This window comes from Gossypium arboreum, chromosome 6, assembly GCF_025698485.1.
Source record: "Gossypium arboreum isolate Shixiya-1 chromosome 6, ASM2569848v2, whole genome shotgun sequence".
NCBI lineage: Eukaryota > Viridiplantae > Streptophyta > Magnoliopsida > Malvales > Malvaceae > Gossypium > Gossypium arboreum.
The window spans coordinates 913,613-936,000 of NC_069075.1; the positions used below are offsets into that span (position 1 = coordinate 913,613).

Consider the following 22,388-nt stretch of genomic DNA (forward strand, 5'->3'; position numbering starts at 1 on the left):
GATTAATGGTTTTTTGAAATTTTGGTTATCGATTAATTCGGTTTAAAATCGGATAATTAATTGAACTTAATAATTAATATTATAGGTTAATTTCAAGACTTATGTAGTGTTTCAAGATATAAAATTTCGGTTAATTCAGTTAATTCGATTAACTTTCAAGATAAAAATATATATTTTGGTTAATTTCAATGTTCTTTTTTTTTTTATAAGTTTTATACTTGCTTTAACCAAATGAAAAAAACATATAAATTTTGGTTCGGTTAATTTTTTTTGAAAAAATTTCGGTTCGATTAACAATTAAAGGATTATACAGTTCGATTAATTCGGTTAATGCTAATTCGATTCGGTTAATAACCAAACCGACCATTTAAACACCCGTACTTGTGATATGTAACAATTGTTTTATTAACATACATATTTTTTTTTATAGGTATTTGAACAATACAACAAAAACCCCAAAAGAGTTTAGAAGAGGAAGATAAGCTTCCCAAAGATGAAGGTAGGAAAAAAAATTAGGGTTGAATTAAATTATAAATCTTTAGAAGGGTCAAAAGGCAATTTTAATTTTATATTAATTTATAATTTCATAATTTTTCAAGGGATCTTAGAAAGAATTTTACCATTTTCAAGTAGTTAAACCCCCAGTTTTTACCCACTAAAACTAGTCTAGAACACTCACTTGAATGAAGCCTTCTTTAAATAGTTAAAACGTGTGAAATGCTTCTCATGAGATGATCACTTCAATTCTCTTAAAATGGGGATAAAATAATTGCTTTTATTTCTTAGGTATAATCATCTTTTTGGCCCTCCAACTTATAAAAAAAATCATTTTAGTCTTTCATTTATTTTTTCGTCTTTTTTAGCTCTTGAACTTGCATTTTCTATCAAATCACCTCAAAATAGATGAAAAAGTTAATACTAACTTTGTTGACGTGGCATACATATGGATTGCCACGTAAATGAGACGTCAATATTTAAACAATTGATAAATTTAAAAATAAAAAAATATTTTTTATAATTTTAATGATTTTAATTTTAAAAATATTTTTGAATTTTTTATTTTAAAAATTAATTAAATGTTTATGTGTCATCCACATGATAATCCACGTGTATGCAACATCAACAAAGTTAAAAAACGTTAATTTTTCCATTCATTTTGAGGTGATTTGACAAAAAAAAACGTAAGTTTAAGAATTAAAAAAAAGGAACAAAAATAAATAGATGACTAAAATGACTTTTTTATAAAGTTAAAGGACCAAAATAACGTTTATGCAACTTAATCATTATATTAACTTGTGATTTCCTAAACATTACTATGTATAAATTTTCAATCCCACAACATAAGTTTATCAATTGAGTCTTACCTCGATTGGCATCGGTATTGTTGCCATTATAGGATGATATGGATTCAAGTGCGCTGAAACGCATTACCCTCATATTTAAGGGTTGAGGAGGGGCTATGGATAGTTCTAGACATTGTATAAAAACAAAGATTTATATAATAATAACCTATAATGAGATTAACATTTAAAAAAAAAACCTCAAAATAAAAAGATGAAATAATAGCATTCATTATTTCTATCTAAATAATGGAGCATAATAATAACCATTAAATTACGATTATAAAATGTATTTTTAATTTTTTATTGTACTTTATAAGAAATATATATTTTTTATATTCTTCATGTTCGTTTTATAGTTTATGTTCAGGGTTCGTGACTACTCTTTCTAATAATGTTGTCTCTAAGATTCGAACTTGAATATTCTAGTAATTAATTACTATGTACAAATATAGTAAGTATTTAAGACAAAAAAGAAGAAAATCACAAACTAACCATATTAAATTCTTCCATAATTATATTACCCACTTATTTTTTTCCTCTTCAATGCTCCATTGTTTGTTTCACCTTCTTGAGGTTTTTGTCATAAATGAATACAACTTTTATTTATTAATTTATTATTGTAAAGAATAGTGTTTGATTCTGGTTTTTGACAAGAGCAAAGGTAGAAAAAAATTTAGGGAGGGAGATTAAATTGAAATTTTAAGGTTTTGAGAGGGCTAAATTGTAATTTTATCGTATATTAACTTAGAATTTTATGAATTTCGAGGTCTAAAGCAACTTTTGCCCTTTGTTTTGGGTTGAGCGAAGCAATATTTTCAGAATTGGATCAGTGACTGAATCAATTAGGCCATTGGTTTTGTCGATCCAATCGCTTCAACCAACTTGAGTAGTTAGTACATTTAGATTAAATAAATTACTAAAAATTTATAAAATAAAAAATATTTTTAAAAAAGATTCAATCGTCAGTTGAACCGATTTTTTTACTTTGATTCAACTGACCTGTGCTGATTCGCAGGTCAACGGGTTTGATGTCTCTCTTTGAAAGTTTAAAAAACCATGGAGAGGAGCTCGAGTTAGAGAATAAAGAATTTACAAAACAATGAATGATTATGGAGGTGATAGAGTTTGTGCTCTAATACGCTTTTGGATGCCTAAATTGAGATGAGATGAGATGCTATTCAGGAATAATCAAGCAAGCTGAGAGCAATGGGTTAGATCTTACTCAAAAACAAATATTCCTCTACCTTTTTATATGGATGTCGTAGTAGTTATTTTAGTTGCATGGAAGTGTTGGAGTAGAGATGTTTATGGGTTGAGTATAGTTGAGCTCATTTATGATATTAATACACTTTATGTTTACTTAAATCTAGGCTGACCTGAGATATAGCTAAAATTTTACCAAAAACAACCCATATTTTTAAATCCATTTTTAAAAAATATATATTATTTTCAATTTAATATTTTAGAAATTAATATATTTTATTAAAATTTAAAATATAGACAACTTAACATATTTTCAATGCTTACATAGAATATATCATTATATATTTACTTATATGTCATAAATTACACAAATATATATATATATATATATATATATATATATTACAAAAGTATAAATGAATACAAGCTCGAGCCATGAATGTCAAAATCAAAACCCAACCTATATATTAAACGGGTCTTTTTTTTTTCAAACCCATTTTTTGAGTATTGTGCTTTCATTAAATCCACCCGTATTCAGACTTACTTTCGAATTTATTATTTTAGTGAAACTAAACATTTACTCTTTTTTTTTTTAAAAAAGTCAATTCATACAACAATAACATAGAAAAATTCAACATATTAGTTACTTTTTGGTCCCCCATTTACAAACATATTTCATTATCAAAATCTTCTAATGGAAAAAGGGGATCAAATAAAAAATCAAATCAAAAACTTTATTTCCTTTTATTTTTTTGAAAAATTTTATGATATATTTTGATTATATCTAATTTTTATAAGTATAATATTTAAAATTATCCATAATATCTCTCTAATCCATAATCAAGAAGATAATATGTTTCAGCGCACTCGAACCACGTTCTCCTATATTGACAATAATACCCTTACCAATCAATCTACGGATTGAATCCGTGGTACTCGAATTTAAATATATGTAATATAAAAATACAAATTTATTTGCATGCTCAAACAAAAAATGGACATACCACTTTTATTGGGTATAATTAATGTATTGTCTTAAAACATATATATGTTTCTGAGTTTCTGTCTGGTACAAATTATACCTACCCTTTTATTTTCTTAAAGGTTAAAATCAGTTATAAGTCCTTGTACTTTTCAAATATTTAGGATTTAGTCTTCATACTTTTATTTTCAAGAATTTAATCTCTCTACTTTTTAGATTTTAAATTTTAGGTCTATCTGTTAAAAATATTAATAATTTTTTGTTAAACTTATTAGTTTGATATTTTAAAATAAGAAGAAAAAAAACTTATTTAGTAGTAATGTCGAAAAAAAATGACATTATAATGAACCTAAATTTAACAAAAATTAACAGCTTTAACTGTTAGACATGAGTTTTGAAATCTAAAAATTAGAAGATTAAATTTTAAAAATAAAAATATGGCGACAAATTCTAATTTTTAAAAAGTATAGGATTTATTGCAATTTTTATTATTCAATAATTCTATTAAGTTAAAATTAAATTTAAAATCGTGTTCTAATAAACATTTTTAAAAAAAATTGACTTATTTTGAAAGTTTAATAGTCTTAAAAATGGAAAAGGACCAAATTGATAAAATGTAAATACAAAGGATTAAATTTAGCATTATACCTTTAAATTATATCATATGTAAAAAAATACTTTAAGAAACATTTCTTTAAAAATTCTTCATTGTACACTCTCTTCATCTCTTTCTATTTGGTTTAAGCAAATTTTTAAAAGAAAAAAATCAGAACTTTGTTTTGTCTCTGTTTTTGTTTTTTTAAATCTTTTCTTTAATGGGACTATCATTTTCCTTTGAAAAGTTAAACCATAGTATTGAAAATACATGTGAAGTGAGGTGGCAACCAAACAAACACACAGAGAACAGAGATCTATGGTGTGTACTTTTTAATGATGAGCTTCTTCTTTTTTGCATTCAAAAGCTATAATCTTTGAAGGATTCAAAGCTTGAAACGTTGTAATTTTTTTTTTTTGCATGTTTCAAGTTCTGGGTTTTGTTCATACTTTAAATCTCATGCATTTAAGGTCTGGGTTTACATTTATATGATGATTTAGCTTAAAAGAGCTCATCATCTCAAATGGGGATGCTTTGCGCTTGATGAAATGTCTGTGAAAACTTCAGGTATGGTTTTACTAAGTAATTAATGAGGGAATGTGGGAAATTTTGTTGCCTTTTTTTTTACATATTTTTTATTATTAAATTTAGAGATTTGGGGCTTGTTTACATTAATGGAGATGTTATATGTTTTGATATGATTTCGAGATTCCGAAAATCGAATTTACATAAATGCTGTGATTCATCATGACTAGGGCTGTTAGGGTATTAAAGGATGCTAATGGTGATAATTTTAGTGACCATCTAAAGAATCATATTCATTTGACTAACTGTATACACTTGAAGAATCATATGCGTCATAAGCATAGCCCTATAATGTCCGACCGATCGATCGTGAGGGATCTTATGATCCTTCAACGATCCCGGTCCCTTAGGGATCCTTCTGCAAGTCCTCCTTATTGGCATTCACCTTTGGTTGCTGATTTGCTTTCGAAAAAGGTTGATAAGGATGGTTTTTATCGAGAGGGGAGAAGGTCTGTTGGTGTTGAGAGGCCGAGAAGTGGAAGGAGGTTTTCGGTAAGTTCGCCGGCTTTGCCTAATTTCGTGACTTCTAAAGTTGTGCCGGGTGAAGGTAGTGGTAGTGATCATAGTAGTAAGAGTGGAGATAGAGATAATCGAAGGAGTAGGAGAGATCATAGGACTGATGTTTTGGGGGAGAATAATGAGCCTGTACTGGAGCAAGATGGTAATTGTTTGTCTCCTGATGCGACCTCGGGTGGTTCTGGTTTGAATGATAGGAGTAAAAACCGAAAAGGGAAGCAAACACAAGGGATTCAAGTGAAGACTTTATCCGAGCAGTTGAATGACCTTCCTGTGGATAGTGATGATGTATTGTCTTCCAATGGTGACTTTCATGGAAGGCATGAGAAAACCAGTGAGGAACCTGATGTCAGCGTCCGTGGTTACTCGAGTGGATTAAACAAGGTGAAAAGGCGCAGGTTTCGAGGGGCAAGAAGATCTCGGGCTGCTCCTTCTCAAGAGGTTGGAGGTCGGAATGAGTTGTCTGTGGCTTCTAGTTTGTTTGCTCGAGGTTCAATGCGCACAAAGTATGGTATGGAAGAGGAAGCAAATGAATATGATCGGCAAAACATAACGAAGGCCCCTCGAAATGGATGTGGGATTCCATTTAATTGGTCAAGAATTCATCAAAGAGGTAAAACTTTCCTTGACATGGCAGGAAGGAGTTTTTCGTGTGGTTTATCGGACTCTAGATTACGGAAACGTGGGGCAGGTTTCCATGGAAGAAATTCTCCTGAAATACCTGTGGAATCCGATCAGTCGAGCTCATCTGCGAAGTTCAACGCTGAGGCACTGCCGCTTCTAATCGAGGCATCTGGATCACAGGACAGCACGGACAATGCTCGTTGGGTAAATGACTATTCAGGGGAGTTAGGTATATTTGCCGATAATTTATTGAAGGGCAACATTGATTCAGACCTTGCTTCTGAAGCTCGATCTAGTGACCAACATAAGTTAGTCAGGAATGGCCAAGGTAGGCACCAAAATATCACAAAAAAGTACATGCCGAGAACTTTTAGAGACCTCGTTGGACAAAATTTGGTATCGCAAGCCCTTTCTAATGCTGTTATGAAGAGGAAAGTTGGATTGTTATATGTCTTTTATGGACCTCATGGAACCGGAAAAACTTCTTGTAGTCGGATATTTGCTCGAGCTTTGAATTGTCAGTCACTTGAGCAGCCCAAACCTTGCGGGTTTTGCGATTCTTGTATTTCACATGACATGGGAAAGAGTTGCAATATAAAGGAAGTTGGTCCTGTTAGTAACTTTGACTTCGAGAGTATCATGGATCTTCTTGATAATATGAACAACTCTCAGCTGCCTTCGCAGTACCGAGTTTTCATATTTGATGACTGTGATACTTTATCCCCGGATTGTTGGAGTGCCATATTGAAGGTCATCGATCGAGCACCCAGACATGTGGTCTTTATTCTTGTCAGTTCGAGTCTTGATATTCTGCCTCATATAATTATGTCCAGATGTCAGAAATTCTTTTTCCCGAAACTGAAGGATGCGGATATAATTTATACCTTGCAGTGGATTGCATCTAGAGAGAATATCAGAATCGAGAAAGATGCACTTAAACTGATCGCATCTCGATCCGATGGATCACTGAGGGATGCAGAGATGACTCTCGAGCAGCTGAGTTTGCTTGGGCAAAAAATCTCGGTTCTGCTGGTTCAGGAACTGGTATGTTTGCACTGCTTAATATTTTTGGTTTTCTAGTATTTCTCTAAATACGTGCTATATTTGTTCCTTGCCTTATATGCTGTAAATGTAGGATTTTCATACTTGAATCCTAGTAATATGTATATACACATACATATAAGCTCAAATGACGAGAGAGACCTTTGTCCCCGAGTTGGGAAAAGAATGAAAGTGATAGAAATATTTATGATGATTAGCTGACATATCTATAATTACTCTAAACTTTACTGAGATGATTCACAGGTTGGGCTTATCTCTGACGAAAAGCTCGTGGATCTTCTTGATCTAGCATTATCAGCAGACACGGTAAATACCGTGAAGAGTTTGAGAGTGATAATCGAAACTGGTGTGGAGCCTTTAGCTTTAATGTCACAGCTTGCTACTGTGATAACCGATATTCTTGCTAGCAGTTACGATTTCACTAAAGAAAGGCATCGAAGGAAGTTCTTCCGGCGACAGCCATGTAAGTCTTAAACAAACAATGAACAGAACAATATTCATTGGCTCTTCGTGTTTAAATATTTATCTTTTTTTCCGAAACTGATAGACCATATTTATGCAATCCAGTGTCGAAAGAAGATATGGAGAAACTACGGCAAGCTTTGAAAACGTTATCCAAGGCAGAAAAACAACTGAGGATGTCAAACGACAAACTAACATGGCTAACGGCTGCTTTGCTTCAGCTTGCTCCTGATCAGCAATATAAATTGCCGATTTCTTCCGGTGACACTAGTTCTCATCATAGTCCATTGCCTCTAAGTGTTACAGATGGAACAGATATACCTGAGAAAGGCCTTGAGCTTGTTCTGCTGCGTAATAATACTAGAGACTTGTCAACAAATGTTAGGTCAGAAAATCTCTATGCAAGAAGTCCAGGGGATTTCGAGACGGGTACCGGGAAGCGACATCAGAAATTAGTCAAAGATCATACGAGAATCGAGAAAATTTGGTTGGAGGTGCTTGATAATATTCAAGTTAGTAGTCTAAAAGAGTTCTTGTATCAAGAAGGAAAGCTGATCTCGGTTAGATTCGGTGCAGGTATGTCCTAGTGCTCATTATGATTGTGTTTGCATGATTTCATTATACGGCCATAACATGCATTTAGACAAGCATATATGAAGTTCACAGCCGATGCGGAATAAGATATCGGAAAATTTGATTTCTAGTGCTCTTTCTCGTCTAGATGGTAGCTCCATGATCCGCATCCAAGTTTTGCATGTTATTTAGACTCAAAAAATTATTCCTTTCTCCCTCGATTTTCAAAAATCTCTTGTTATCGGTATCATTTTGGTATGGTTATTTTACTTGATACGAACAATGACAATATAACGCTTTCTCTATGTTTAGTAATTATCAATGTCTCCTTCACCTGTCTACTCGATATTTCTGTTTCTTTTTCAGCCCCAACTATACAGTTGATGTTCAGTTCACATGCGACAAAATCTAAAGCCGAGAAATTTAGGGGGCATATTTTACAAGCATTCGAGTCCATTCTCGGTTCTCCCTTGACAATCGAAATTAGATGTGAAATGAACAAAGATGCCACAGCTGGTTTTCATGGACTTCTCGTTTTACCATCTTCCCGGGATGGTCCATCTCATATGATCATGGATCTGGAGTCCAATTCTCGAAGTAGGATACATGAGGCAGGTTTTCATGATACTAACAAAAGAGTTATGGGAGAGAGAGATTCCGGCATGCATCGGAAATCACCCGAAGCAGGAAGGAGCGAAATTGTTGAAATTCCAGTTTCTCCGAGAGAAGCCAAGGACAACGAACATGCAGCTGTTCAGGAGCTGATGTTGGCATCCTACTCAGGGAGACAAAAACCCGGGGAACTAACCCCGAGTCAGAGCATTGTTAGTAAGCTGTCCATTGCACACGTAATTCATCATGGAGATGGATATACACAAGAGAACAGATGGTCAAATCACAAAGCAGTTTCCATTGCCGAAAAGCTCGAACAAGAGAACCTGTATGTATATATCTGTTGTTACTAACATTCTACTATAATTAGAATACTGCCAAGCTCGGACTTGACTCGAAATTCAGAGTTCGATACCCGGCTCATTCTTGATCAAACATTCTACTATAATTTCTTCTTTTTGACACCCGTCGACCCAGGAACCTATGCAACTCTTTCGTAATCCATAAAACTTCATATTTTCATATTTCAGGAGACTCGAACCAAGGTCAAGAAGCTTACTTTGCTGGAAAACATCTAAAGCAACACGTCGGAAGGTATCGGATCATTGATTGTTCCAGTCTTCTTAAGTTTGTGAAATGATTTTAACTTTTGTTCGTCTTTACAGCGCTTGAAGATCAGAACACGAAGACCAGCTCTGTTATTGAAGCTCGTCTCTTGTGGAAGATGTCTCTCTTCCAAATCTCCTAGGTAAAGACCCGATAAATTCCCGGACGGCTCGAACAGTTATTTAATTCATATTACATTTGTAATTAGCTATTCTTCTAGCCATTTACAAGCTCGATTTGATCCGAAAAAATATTTTTCCTCGAATAAACGTTCGAGTTTTTCAGATTTGTAGCCTTAGGTTCCACGTCAAATCTTGTATTCATCAACGGTGTTAGGCATTTTGTCTGTGAATTGATTCTGCACACAATCGTATTATTTTCTCATGTTATAATCGTATTTATTGATTAGATTCATTAACATTTTATTTTATTTCGATTTTGATATATTCATATTATTTTTCCGAAAAAATCTAAATTATTAAATTCCACTAGACTAATAACTCAGTATATTTTTATTACATATATATTGCAAAAAGTAATTCGTAAATCGATTCGAATTTGGACGATTTTAAAATACAAGTTAAAACGACTATCCAAATCAAACCAAAATTTATTTTTGTTTAATTTTAAAATTAATTTAAAATTTCATGATATAAAAATAAATATTTTATATTTAAAATAATGAAATTAACTTAATTTTTATATAAGAAATTATTTTTCAAAAGAAAATGCTACATAAGAATTATTGATGATTTTTATTTACTAGAATAACAAATAAAAACAGAAATATTTATGAATTTTAAAAAAAAACTATAGAAATAAAAGAAAAACCAAATTCATTTTGTTAAATAAAACAAAATATGAAAGAAAAAAATGAAAACCAAATCAAAGAATCATGAAAAGAACCAAAATAAGCTCACCCTTCACTAAAAAATCATCATTTATCAATAAAAATATAGTGAAAGCAAAAGTTAATGTCTTATTTTCTCAAAAATATGTGAAACTGAACTATATTGAAGCAGTTAATATATATATATATGAAAAATAAAGCCATATGAATCACTATAAGCTCTATAGTACCTAAAATATGACCATGACATGCCTAGAAACCTAAATATGATACATCTGAAATTCGGGTCGTTTCAATTTTTCATTTTTCTTGTAAGTACTCAAATACGTGAAAGAACCCATACCCGTATCTGATGATCGTACCCGAACCTGAAATATCAAGACATCGAAACCAATATCAAGTTCTCTCTGCAGAAGTAAGATGCCCCATTTGTTCTGTAAGGTTATTTACATTCTTCATGTTGTTCCACCAAAATCTGCTATGACCCTCGGGTTTGTCTTCGTCTTTTCTTGTATCGGGATCTTTTCTTTCGGGTGGAACTTCTCGAGTATCTGTTGAACCTGGATTTTCGGTCAAAAATTGTTCCCAGAATCCATCATTAACCCCAGCTGGTGGAGGAGCAGGTTGTTCCGTTGATGTAACGGGCTCTGGGGTAACTACGGTGGATGGCTCGGAATTCATGTCGATCTGAGGGGATTTAGGTTGAGTTTCAATGTTGAGTTGTATGGAAGATATAGATGGACTTTCTGGACAACTCGTTGATTCGTCAAACACGTTGGCTCGACCAAAATCATGTATGGCGTTCTCCCAAAACACCATGGATGATTCTAATTGCTCGAATGGATCCGTGTTGGACATTGATGCGGTATCTGGATTTGGATTATCTTCGATCCTGGATTCATCGTATAAGTAAGCAATTCTTGGTAACCTTCTTTTTCTAACATGAGCCTCGAATTGTGGAGTTGGATCTATAGGAAATCCCGGTCTCTTCAAGGCTCGAGCTACATTAGACACCATACTTTGTTGCCGCCGCTCCATAGTTTGTAAACGCTCCCTCAAAATCTGCATTTGCATCTCGAATCCTTGTCGTTCCTCCTCGTGTCTCTTTAACTCTAGAACGAGTGACATTTTTTCGCTTTTAAGCCTCTCGATCTCATCCCGAAAACTCTGTCTCTCTGATTCCGTTAATGGAGAAGCTCCTTGACCTAATAGATTCTGCATTGAATGACTATGAACCGGTTTCCGTCTATGTATGTTCTTCAAAAGATGAGGTTGACCTCTTATGAAATCATCGTTCGCAAATTCCCATTGTTCGGGATCACTTTTCCGGAAACCCTGACAAAATACAAAAAAAACCATTCAATTCAAAGCAACAATAAGCAACTACGAAGACACCAATTAAATAACCGAGTAGCTTACATATGTATTAAGCTGTCTTATAAAGCTAGAAAAGTTGTTGTGTTTGAAGAATCTTGGAAGTAAATCCCTCGCGAATTCCAACGGATTCCATACAATGAAACTTCTGTTACTTGCACTCCAAGAAACAATAGAATCTGTAGAATGATCATCAACCATCTCGTACGTCTTTGTAAGGAATGGAGGGAGTGAACTTGAACTGCTCTGAGCATCATCCATACCGAAAAATTCTCCTATACGTAATCTCAAACACCCCAAAAGCCAGTTCCCGACAATCACATAAAAACCAACTGAAAAAACCTCACTCGTAAGCCAAGCTCACCAACTGTTCAAGACTAAAATGTTCACTCCCATACATAAATCTCAAACACCATAAACTCAGTTTTCCAGCAATCACATACCAACCAACTGCAAAAAACTCACTTGTAAACCGAACTCACCGACGTTTCGAGACTAAAATCTTAACTCCTATATATTAATCTCAAATAATAAACTCGGTTTTCCAGCAATCACGTACCAACCAACTGCAATAATTCACTTGAAAACTGAACTCAACGATGTTTCAAGACTAAAATCCTCACTACTATATGTATATCTCAAACGCCCTAAACTCAGTTTTCCAGCAACCACGTACCAACCAAATGCAGTAAATTACACCTAAACCGAACTCACCAACAGTTCAAGACTGAAATCTTCACTCCTATATGTATATCTCAAACACCCTAAACTCGGTTTTCCAGCAATCACATACCAAGTTACCAACCAAATGCAATAATTCACTCGAAAATTGAACTCACAGACGTTTCAAGACTAAAATCCTCACTCCTATACTTAAATCTCAAACACCCTAAACTCAGTTTTCTGGCTATCACAAACCAATCAACTGCAATTATTCACTTGAAACATCGAATCACAATCGAAAGAACAGAGACCACTGAAGATCCTTATATCATATACAACCAAAACCCTAATTCATGAAGAAAATTCCCAATTCTTCAAATTTCAATCAAAGGACATCAATGGATGAAAAAGCAACACATAGGCCCTAAAAGTCTTAAAAACCCCAAATTAATCCCCAATAAAAGACAAAAAAAACCCACAGCTAGAGAACCCTAAAACTCCAATCCAAATCCCTAACTTCTCCTTCAAATTTCAATGAAACGAAAAACAGAAAAATACCCTTTTCTCTTCCAATCTCAAACTATATAATTCAACTTTTTTCCAGCTCCAAAATGAGAAAAATTAACTTCAAAAAGACAAAAGAGCCTCTCCAATGGCTATATAAAACCTCCCTGTATTAAATTCAAAACCAAAAACCAAAAAATTAAAACTAAAGAAAATAAAAGATTCTGTTATCAGTTTGAAAAAATATCAACCCCATAACCATCACTTAAAAACAAAAAAAAGTGTAAATAAACATAGAAAATGGGGGGAAAAAACTTGAATCAAAACCAAAAAAAAAAAAAAAGAATTAATTCACATTAACTGAGTTCATATTATTACCTGAGAAAAGCAGAGACAGCGAGAAAATATAAGAAAGAATAATATGAAATCACAAAGAAGATGATGGTGATGATGATTATGATGATTACCCAGAATCCGAAACCGCAAAAATAAATAATTTACTTGGAATTTTTGACCTTTTTTTTTCTTCTTTTTTGCTTCGAGAATTTTTCGGGGTTTCTTGGAACCGCGTAGAGTATAAAAGATTATAGAGATTTTCTACCATTCTACCGTTTACTTTTAATATTATATATATACTGACTGAGTTGGCTGTCACGAGTTAACTAGATAATTCGGTTATTAAAATTATTTATAAATTATTTTTAATAAAAATATTTAAAACTCGTTTTCTAAAATAAAGTAATGAAAATTAATATAATAATATTTTCGTCTTTTACTTTTATATATATATAATATAATCGATTGAGTTAATATTAGAAGTAAACGAATCGATTCATTACTAATTAGGTTAATAAAATTAGTTAAAATCAGTTTTAAAACAAAAATACTTAAAACCCACTTTTTAAAATAAAGTAATAAATATTAATATAATGAAATTTTTTATGAAATGCTTAAATAAAACAATTAAAAATGAGATGTCTAAATATTAAACTCGGGGTAGTACACTGATTTGAAACAACGCAAAAAAAAAAATTATTGATCCACAAATTGGTATGAATTGGTTGAACCAGTTTAAAAACCGATTGAATTGGATTTTATATTTTTTTTTGAATAATTTATTTGATTTGAATCAAACAAACTTAAAATCAAGAACTTTTACGTGTTCGACCATCAGTCAATTCCAATAATATTGCCTAGAGAATATTTATTTATGAATATTTTACTACTCTGCTCAATCAATTGTTTAATTTTTATAAAAATAAATTTAATATTACTTTTTGTGAAAATTTAATATATATATATATTTTTCATTTGTGAGAAATTTTCAGATTCGATTAAATGTAAAATCGAATTTTTCAACTTATTTTTCTATAAATTTTAGCTTAATTTTTTTTAAAATTTTCATTATAAGTTCTAATCATAGACGCTCTTTTTTTTTACACATGCCTAAAATTACTCATAGTTCCTCCTCAATTAATAAATAGGAGAATAACGCGTTTCAACACATTCGAACTCACGTCTTTCTACACCAATAACAATAAAAATTAATTTTGCTTAAAAATTAAAATACCCAATGATTGTGGTTATACAATAAATACAATGAAAATTAATATTGGGTTTTATAAAATATACAAAAATAATACAACTTTATACTTATATATATACATACATATGTATGTGTGTGCATATAAAGATTGACTTGAAGAGTAATTTGTTCAAAGTGAGAGGTGGAATTTAGGGTTTAAGACAAGGGCCAATAAAATATATTTATTTGTTTGTCTTAATGTTGGGGTGATGACATGGGTGCTTAGGTGAGAAAATTTCTAGAAAATAATATGTTTTTTTTTGTTAAAATTTGCTATTAGTCCCCGTACTTTACAAGTATTCTGAATTTGATCATTGTACTTCATTTTTATTTTGATAGTTTTATACCTTTTAAATTTTAAAATGTCAATAATCACCAAACGATAACAATTAATTTAATTAAGTTATATTTTCAAAATCCGATGTGACAAACATATTATCATGTGTATTGCACAACTTTTAACCTTTTATTTTAAATTTTAAATTTTAAAATTCTAAAAGTATAGGGATTAAATTTGATAAATTCAAAAATACATGGACTAGAATTGATCAAGTTAAATACAAGAACTAAATGCACAACTTTTGCAAAGTATAGAGACTAATAGTACAGTTTGACATTTTATTTTTAGATTAGGGTTTTAAGATTAAAAAACATATATATGTAGAATTTGAACGTTAGTCTTTGTAATTTAATTTAGTATAATTTTGTTTTATTTTTCAATAATGTAAATAATTAATAATGTTAATTATTCTGAATAAAATGTTGAAATAAATTCATTTAAAAATATTTCTCGTAATAAACTAATACCGCATAAATATTTTAATCAAAATAGTTAACGTTGCTAACTATTTGGATTAATTATAAGCATGGAATACCATCAAATTAAAATTTATGGACTAAATTACAAACTTGAGCATAATAGAAGGATCAAAATCATATTTTAACCCAATAATAGCAACAATAATTAAGGGAAGATTCCATTAATTGAAAATTTTGGCTTTTTCTTTCTTCTAAGTCCCATATGAACATGTTTTTCTCTGACTTTGATGTGTGTGTTTTGTTTTTCTTAATAACATTTTATTTAATTTTTCGATATAATATTAAAGGTAAGAGATAGGATAACACGATTCAATCACCGATATTTTAATTAAAATTTCTAATATTTGATAAAAAAATTAAAATTCAAAAGTATATTTGAATTATATTAAAAAAAAGGTAAATTGTACACAAGATCACTAAACTATCAATAAATTTATGTTTTGGTAACTCAATTTTAAAAAGTTACAAAATGGACATTGAATTATTCGAAAGTTTTCATTCAAGTCATTGAGATGTTAAGTCTACCTCTTTTTTCTTTTTTTTTTTTAAATAAAAAAGTCCGGCTAGTGAGTTCCAAGCTATGATTTGACGATTGATACAATGGATCAATACCCATCGATGAGTAGAAGAACATATCCTAGTTCAAAGTTGTTTCATAAAAAAAAAGGTTGACCGTAGAAAAAAAGAGGAATGAGAGCTTTCGATTGTTGTAGGCGGTGTAATCAGAGAATGTCATACAACAACGATCTTAACAATCTAGTAACTTAAATGAAAATTTTTGAATAGTTCAGTGACCATCTTACAAATTTTAAAATTAAGTAACTAAAATATAAACTTATTAATAATTTAGTAACTTGTACTTTACATTAAAAATTCAAAGTGCAATTTTCATCCAAATTTGTGGCTGAGTTTATAATATTCAAATATTGTTATTTTATTTAAGGATAAAGAAATATTTAGTTTCAGAATTTGGTAAATTTTTAAATTTAATCCCTTAATTTTTAATTCATATTAGTTTTAAATTATGGTAATTTTCTCAATTTGATCCTTGATTTTATTAAGGCATAACAACGTGACATTTTGATATTGTACTACTATTACAACTACGTAATCATCTAAAAAATTAAAAATTTTTATGTAAAATCTAAAAAAATTCAGTGAAACTCGAATTTTGGACTTCTAATTGCAACCCCTAACATGTGATAGGTGTTAAGAATTAGGTCAAAAATTTGTTATTAGTCCTCGTTAGCCCCTGTACTTTAACTTGATAATTTTTAGTCTTTGTACTTTTTTTTTTTAAATTGAATTTTCAGTTATGACTTAAATAGTAGGCATTGAGTTTGTTCAATAAAATTACGTTAATTCTAAAATCTTATGCGATAAACATATTATTACATGTATAATATCGTATCAACTTGCTATTTTTCACATAATACTTACCGAAAGACCATATTATTTTAGTTAATGGATTTAATTGCTACGGTTTTGAGTTAGGTTTAAAATTTTAAAATTTGAAAAAGTATAGAACTAAAAATGATCAAAAAACACAGATTAAATCTACACCCTATATATAGCACGAGACTAGACCTATTCATGTGTTGAGCTATTGGTTCAAGCTTAAAGGTAAGATAGAAAGATGAGAGGGTTTAGAAAAAAGTGCGTGGCTCGAAAAATTAGTTTTGTGGGTGAAATCAAACTTCAACATTCAAGGTCCGAGTACATTCTATATTTTTATTTGTATATATATTATATATTATAATAATTAACAATGTTAAAATTAACTTTTAACTAATAAAAAGTAATTGTGTGAGATTGACATTATTTACATAAAAAAGATAAATATCAATATATCGAAACTCTAATTTATAATGTATAAATTTATTTATTTATTAACAATGGTTTCACTATCAATGTAATAATTATTATCACTTAATTAGACATTCGATTCATATTAAATTAAATTAATTATTTTAAATTAATTATCATTTAATTAGTGTTTCAGTTTTATACAAATTAAATTCGATATTTACCACTATAAATATATGTATTAATAAGATATTTTTATTCAAAATAACATACGAAGAATTACTGGAAAAATCATAATAAGTTTTTTTTTATCATCATCAAAACAGTACGATTTTCATCATTATTCGAGATGTTTAATTATTATTATTATTTGATATTCAATTGTTTTACTATTATTTAATTTTTATATTATTTAAAAATAATTGTGAATGTTGTTTACCGTTGTGTTTTGAAATATTATATCAAAGGCAATGAAATATTGAAGTAATGATTTCTTGTAGATGAAATTTTGACTCATATTCGGATGATAGATCATTTTATTTAATTAGTTAATATTTTATTATCGGTTGTTTCACGGTTTTAAATTTTTCTTTACTTTTAAAATGTTATTTTATTTTGTTAATTATTTTAAAATAATTAATTTTATTGTAAATTGGACTAATTATTAAATTTAATTAGTAAATATATATTTAAATTTATAAAATATATTATTTAATAAATTTAAAAATAAACACGTAAAGTCAGTGCAACGACGTGACGTGAGAACTAGTTATAATAAAACAAGATGTAAACATTAAAAATATGTTAATCTTTCTAAATTTAAAATCTTAATAAAAGAAAAATAATATAAAAATAAAAATAAAAACAAAATATTTAAATAAAAATTGCAAACTAAAAACAAGCTTAAATTAGTGATTTACAAATATAAACATGTTTAGACAAAAATTTAAGTCTGTATTTCGAGTCAAACCATGCTTGAGTAAACATAAAGTATAATAATATTACACTTAAGTCTAGCCCATAAACCCCAAGATTGATAGCAAAATTTGACTTAGGGGTGAATGATTAATCGGTTTGGTCGGTTTAGTTTAAAAAATCCAAAAATCAACTTAACTAACTTCATTTTTCTAGAAATCAAATCTGACATACTTTATGAATAAAACCGAATAAATCTAATCGACTTTTGTCAGACAATTCGATTGGTTAATCGACATTATTGACATTACCATGTTTTTTTTCGATATTGGATTTAGTTTTTAGTTGGGTTTGGGTTTAGAGAATATATTTAGATGTATTGAACTTATCTTGGGTCTAGGCTCGGGAATATATTTGAAAATTAGTTAGATTTAAATATTTTAAAATATATTAAAATCATAAATATTATATAAAAGAAGGTGCAGGGAATATATTATGGGACTCGTTATTAACTTGATTTAATTACATTATATAATAATTAATTTAATTTAATTATCATATTATATACCTCATTATTAATCACATCATATAATAATTTAATTTAAATTGATTTAAGAATCAAATATAAATATAACATTTATTTTTATCAAATTAATGGTGCAAGAAACAAGAAAAAAAAGTAATCTTATTTTATTTTATTTGTTTATTACATATATGATAGTATACATGCACATGCACATGCACATGGCATATCATATCACATCATATATATAATAAAATAGAATTTTGGAATAATTTTAACAACAGTAATGACATTTGTCACCTATTAAATAAGAGGATAAACATACTTCAGTATGCTCAAACTCACGTCTTCTTACACTGGCAACAATGTCGACCCTAACTGAGTTAAAACTCATTCAAGTAATTAAGTGCATTCTAATTAATACATACAATCGCCATTGCATCACATAAATATGCAAACTAGTAATGGATAATTTAAAATCAGTTAATTTAGTTAACTCGAATTTGGGTTTTTAAAAACCAAAACTGAATAGGCTAAATTATTTTACCAAATCTAAAACTGCAATTATATAAACCAACCGGTTCGATCGATTTAGCCAGTTTGACTCAACTTTTGTACACTCTTAATTTGACTACATGGATTTAACCACCACAACACATAATTGGAATTTCAAAATCTTTCTCTCTTCGTATAGGATGAGTATTTCGGACACTGATGATGTAGATATACATTACTAATAGAGTTTTTAAATTCTACAAGTAGAGTCAAGATGTTAACAAGTGTCATATAAGAATATAGTATAATATTAAAAAAATTACAAAAAAAAGAGACATAAAATAAAAATTTAAGGTTATTTATGGAATAAAAAAATATATTGTCGCTTGTAGAGTTTTTACTTATAGACTAAAATTTATCAAATTAGAGTACGTAAATTAAATAGCGATTGTAATTTGTACTTGCAATGACAGAAGTACCCTTGATGTAGTTGACCGTTGGGCCATGTTTCCGTGATTGGATGCTAAAATTTGGGGACTACGGCATTCGTGTATTTGTGGACACAAAAAAAACCTAATTATTCAATAGGATTGACTCTTTTTTTTTCCGAAGAGTTTCTTTTAAAATGATTTGGGGATTGAAAATGGACTTAAATAAAAATTGGGCCTTTTTAAATAAGTTTTAAAAAGCCCATATAAACCTTGCTTTTGGGGGTATATTGAATAAATTGGCCAAATTTTGGGTTAGATATAATAATTTTTAAATTTTTGTACTTTTGTCTATTTAGTTTTAACTCGATTGGTATCGACATTGTTGCCAGTGTAGGAGGATGTGAGTTCATATGCGCTGAAGTGCATTATCCTCCTATTTAAGAGTTGGGGAGGGGCCATGGGTAGTTCTAAGTATTGTATAAACAAAAAGCAGATATGATAAGAACATACAATGACATTATCCTCCTATTCAAGAATTGCGAAGGGACTATGGGTAGTTCTAAGTATTGTATCAACAAAGAGCAGATGTGATAAACAACCTATAACGAAATTAATGTTAAAAAGAAAGTTTCTGTACTTTTTATACATTTGGAATTAAATTTAGTTCCTATATTTTTATAATATTTTGAGGGTTTTAATATATATTAATTTGACATTTGATGATTATTGATATCTTTATCATGCTTTATATTTTGATTTTTGATATTTTTGGAGGACATATATAGTTATGTATTGAGAAAATATTAAAGGGTTAATTTTGTTCGAGTTAAAATGAAAAGTCGATCAAATCCATCAAAATTTTTAAGTTTAATTAATTTATTCATAATAAATTTCGATTCAATTAACAATTAAGGATTTTAAATTTTAATTAAATTGATTAATGAAATTTTAATTTGATTATTATCTGAATCGACCAATTAAATACCCTAATTAAATATGTTTATTACATATTATAAATATATATTTAAAAAAATATTATATAAGTCGATTAAGTCCATTGGCTCAATATTGAAAATTTATAATTTATTTTAACCACCAACAAAATAATATTCATAATCAAACCGACTCGACCTAATTGATTAAATAAAGAAATACCAGTTAATTCGATTGAAATAAATTGACAGAAAGTATAAAATTGAGAATTACAAATTATTATTATACCAACTAAAAAGTGGCACTTAATAATCGGATGCTTCACTAATCAAATTGTAACTTTTTTAATTAAGTGACCACAACGAAAATTTATCCATAACTTAGTGACTAATAGTGTAATTTACCAAAAAAAGATGTAAATAAATGTCTCGTGGGTGGCTGGCATATCGGGCATCACGTGACCCCACCACTCTTTGAGAGAGAGTTTGTTAATGGTATAGGTATAAATGTTAAATTTTGGTTTTAGTCCCTATACTATAATTAACTTGAGGATTTAGCTTTTACATTTTATTTTAACATAATTTAGTCATTTTGCTATTATTAATATTGGGTTTTAATTCAAATCATTAGCACCATTAAAAACTTCAATAATAGATTGATTAGAGTAAAAAAGAACAACAAAATCACGAAGTTATGCTGAAGTTTTTTTTTAAATAATGAAAAATTTTCAAATTGAGTTCAGTTGTTAAAATAGTATTCGTCAACTTGACCAACTCAAAATTTTTTGATTCGGTTCTACTCGACTCCATCGAATGCTAAACCTTAATTGGATCTATTAATATATTGGGTGGACTGCCCGTTTTGGTTGGACTTAGACAAATTTTTCAGTTTCGAGCTGAATTCGAATTAAATAATTTAATTTAAATTATTTCAAAACTATTAATATAGAATAAATTTTAAATAATGATCATTTGGGTATGGTAGGTCAAGGCCAAAACTTTTTTTTTTTTTAAATCGAACTACAACTTGATTGGTCATATATGCAAGGGTGAATGTAATGGGGGCACGCAGGACCCCTGCAAAAATGGACAATTGCAATTTTCTCCTTATAAATCATTAAATTATAAATTTATATATATGATAAAATTACATTTTGATCCTCTAAAATGAAAAAAAAAATATTTAATCATTTTTAAAAATGATGAAATCATAAATTAATATACAATAAAATTATATTTGAACCTCTCAAAATTTTATAATTCAATTATGACTCCTAAAAGTTTTTCTAGATTTGCCCTTGCACACTAAAAGTGATCTTAGGCCGAGATAGGCCTGACCCGAAGAAATGGGCCTAAAATTTTGCCCAAGCTCGATGCGAATAAAAATGCTAAAATCGAGCTTGATCTAGCTCTGCTCGACCAGTATTATTATTTTTATATAAAATAAATTTAAAAATATAATAAATCAAATACACTAAAACCATTAAAATAAATGTTTCTTAACAAATTGAAAATAAATTAAAAAAAGTAATATTTATGCTTAAATAACACTACGATAGGTGCAACTTAGCAATCAAATGTCTCTAAAGTAGTAGCAAAATTAATAATAAAATAATTATTATACAATATTCAAACAATAACAAAAAATAGTAACGATATGATAATGAAATGACACCAAAATAGTGGAAACAACAATTTTTTAAAAAAAATTGGGTCAGGCTCGAGCCAAAAAAGCTCACTCGAGGCTCGGCCTGTTTAAAAAATGGGAACTTATATTTTTGTTCAAACACTTCTATTTTTAGGGTCGACTTTGGAGTCGAATTGAGTGGTCCGACCCATTATTAGATCTATTATGCGTGTGCACACATATGTATATAGGCTTAAATATCCATTTAGCCTTGAACTTACACCTCATGAACTTTTTTTAGTATATTTATTTACTCTTTTTTTTTTTTGTAACACCTTTAATAGATTGTGAGTACGTGACAAATTAAGATTATACATTACTTGAAAAATGTATAATTTTTTTTTAAAGAAAATTATTATTAACCAATGGAGAATGACAAAGTTGATTTGGTAATGGTTCACCCCAAGTTGTGTCAATAAGTCATTGGGTATTCAATGGAAGGATGGTCATTTTGTCTCTTGGCCCATGTGCCTTCATTTCACTAACAATGGAATTATACTTTGTTTCTCTACAGTGACAATGAAGTAACATCTTAGGATATAAGTTATTAGGACAGTTAGGTAATTGATAAACTTGAATCTTCATATGCATTCCATGTACACCTAGCGGAAGTAGTCTTATGGAGGTTCGTCATTTTCCCA

At 29.6% G+C, this 22,388-nt stretch overlaps 2 protein-coding genes across 3 annotated transcripts; one reads left to right on the top strand and one right to left on the bottom strand.

The window, feature by feature from the left end:
- Window positions 1-4,241: 4,241 nt before the first annotated feature.
- On the top strand, window positions 4,242-9,581 carry LOC108457678 (protein STICHEL-like 3). Of its 2 annotated transcripts, none has more exons than XM_053029594.1 (7): window positions 4,242-4,444; window positions 4,554-6,892; window positions 7,154-7,373; window positions 7,478-7,948; window positions 8,312-8,885; window positions 9,088-9,151; window positions 9,223-9,581. In XM_053029594.1, the coding sequence occupies exons 2-7, from the start codon at window positions 4,871-4,873 to the stop codon at window positions 9,307-9,309; spliced, it is 3,438 nt and encodes a 1,145-aa protein (XP_052885554.1). In that variant the 5' UTR covers window positions 4,242-4,444; window positions 4,554-4,870; the 3' UTR covers window positions 9,310-9,581. The 2 variants fall into 2 exon arrangements, with proteins under 2 accessions (XP_052885554.1, XP_052885555.1); XM_053029595.1 differs by having other exon boundaries at window positions 5,123-6,892.
- Window positions 9,582-10,142: 561 nt separating this feature from the next.
- On the bottom strand, window positions 10,143-13,162 carry LOC108457790 (heat stress transcription factor A-4a-like). Its single transcript, XM_017756932.2, has 3 exons — window positions 12,933-13,162; window positions 11,433-12,721; window positions 10,143-11,348 (listed from the first exon to the last, which is right to left on the bottom strand). Exons 2-3 carry the CDS (start codon window positions 11,646-11,648, stop codon window positions 10,410-10,412), a joined length of 1,155 nt encoding a protein of 384 aa, XP_017612421.1. The 5' UTR covers window positions 11,649-12,721; window positions 12,933-13,162; the 3' UTR covers window positions 10,143-10,409.
- Between the last annotated feature and the right edge of the window lie 9,226 nt (window positions 13,163-22,388).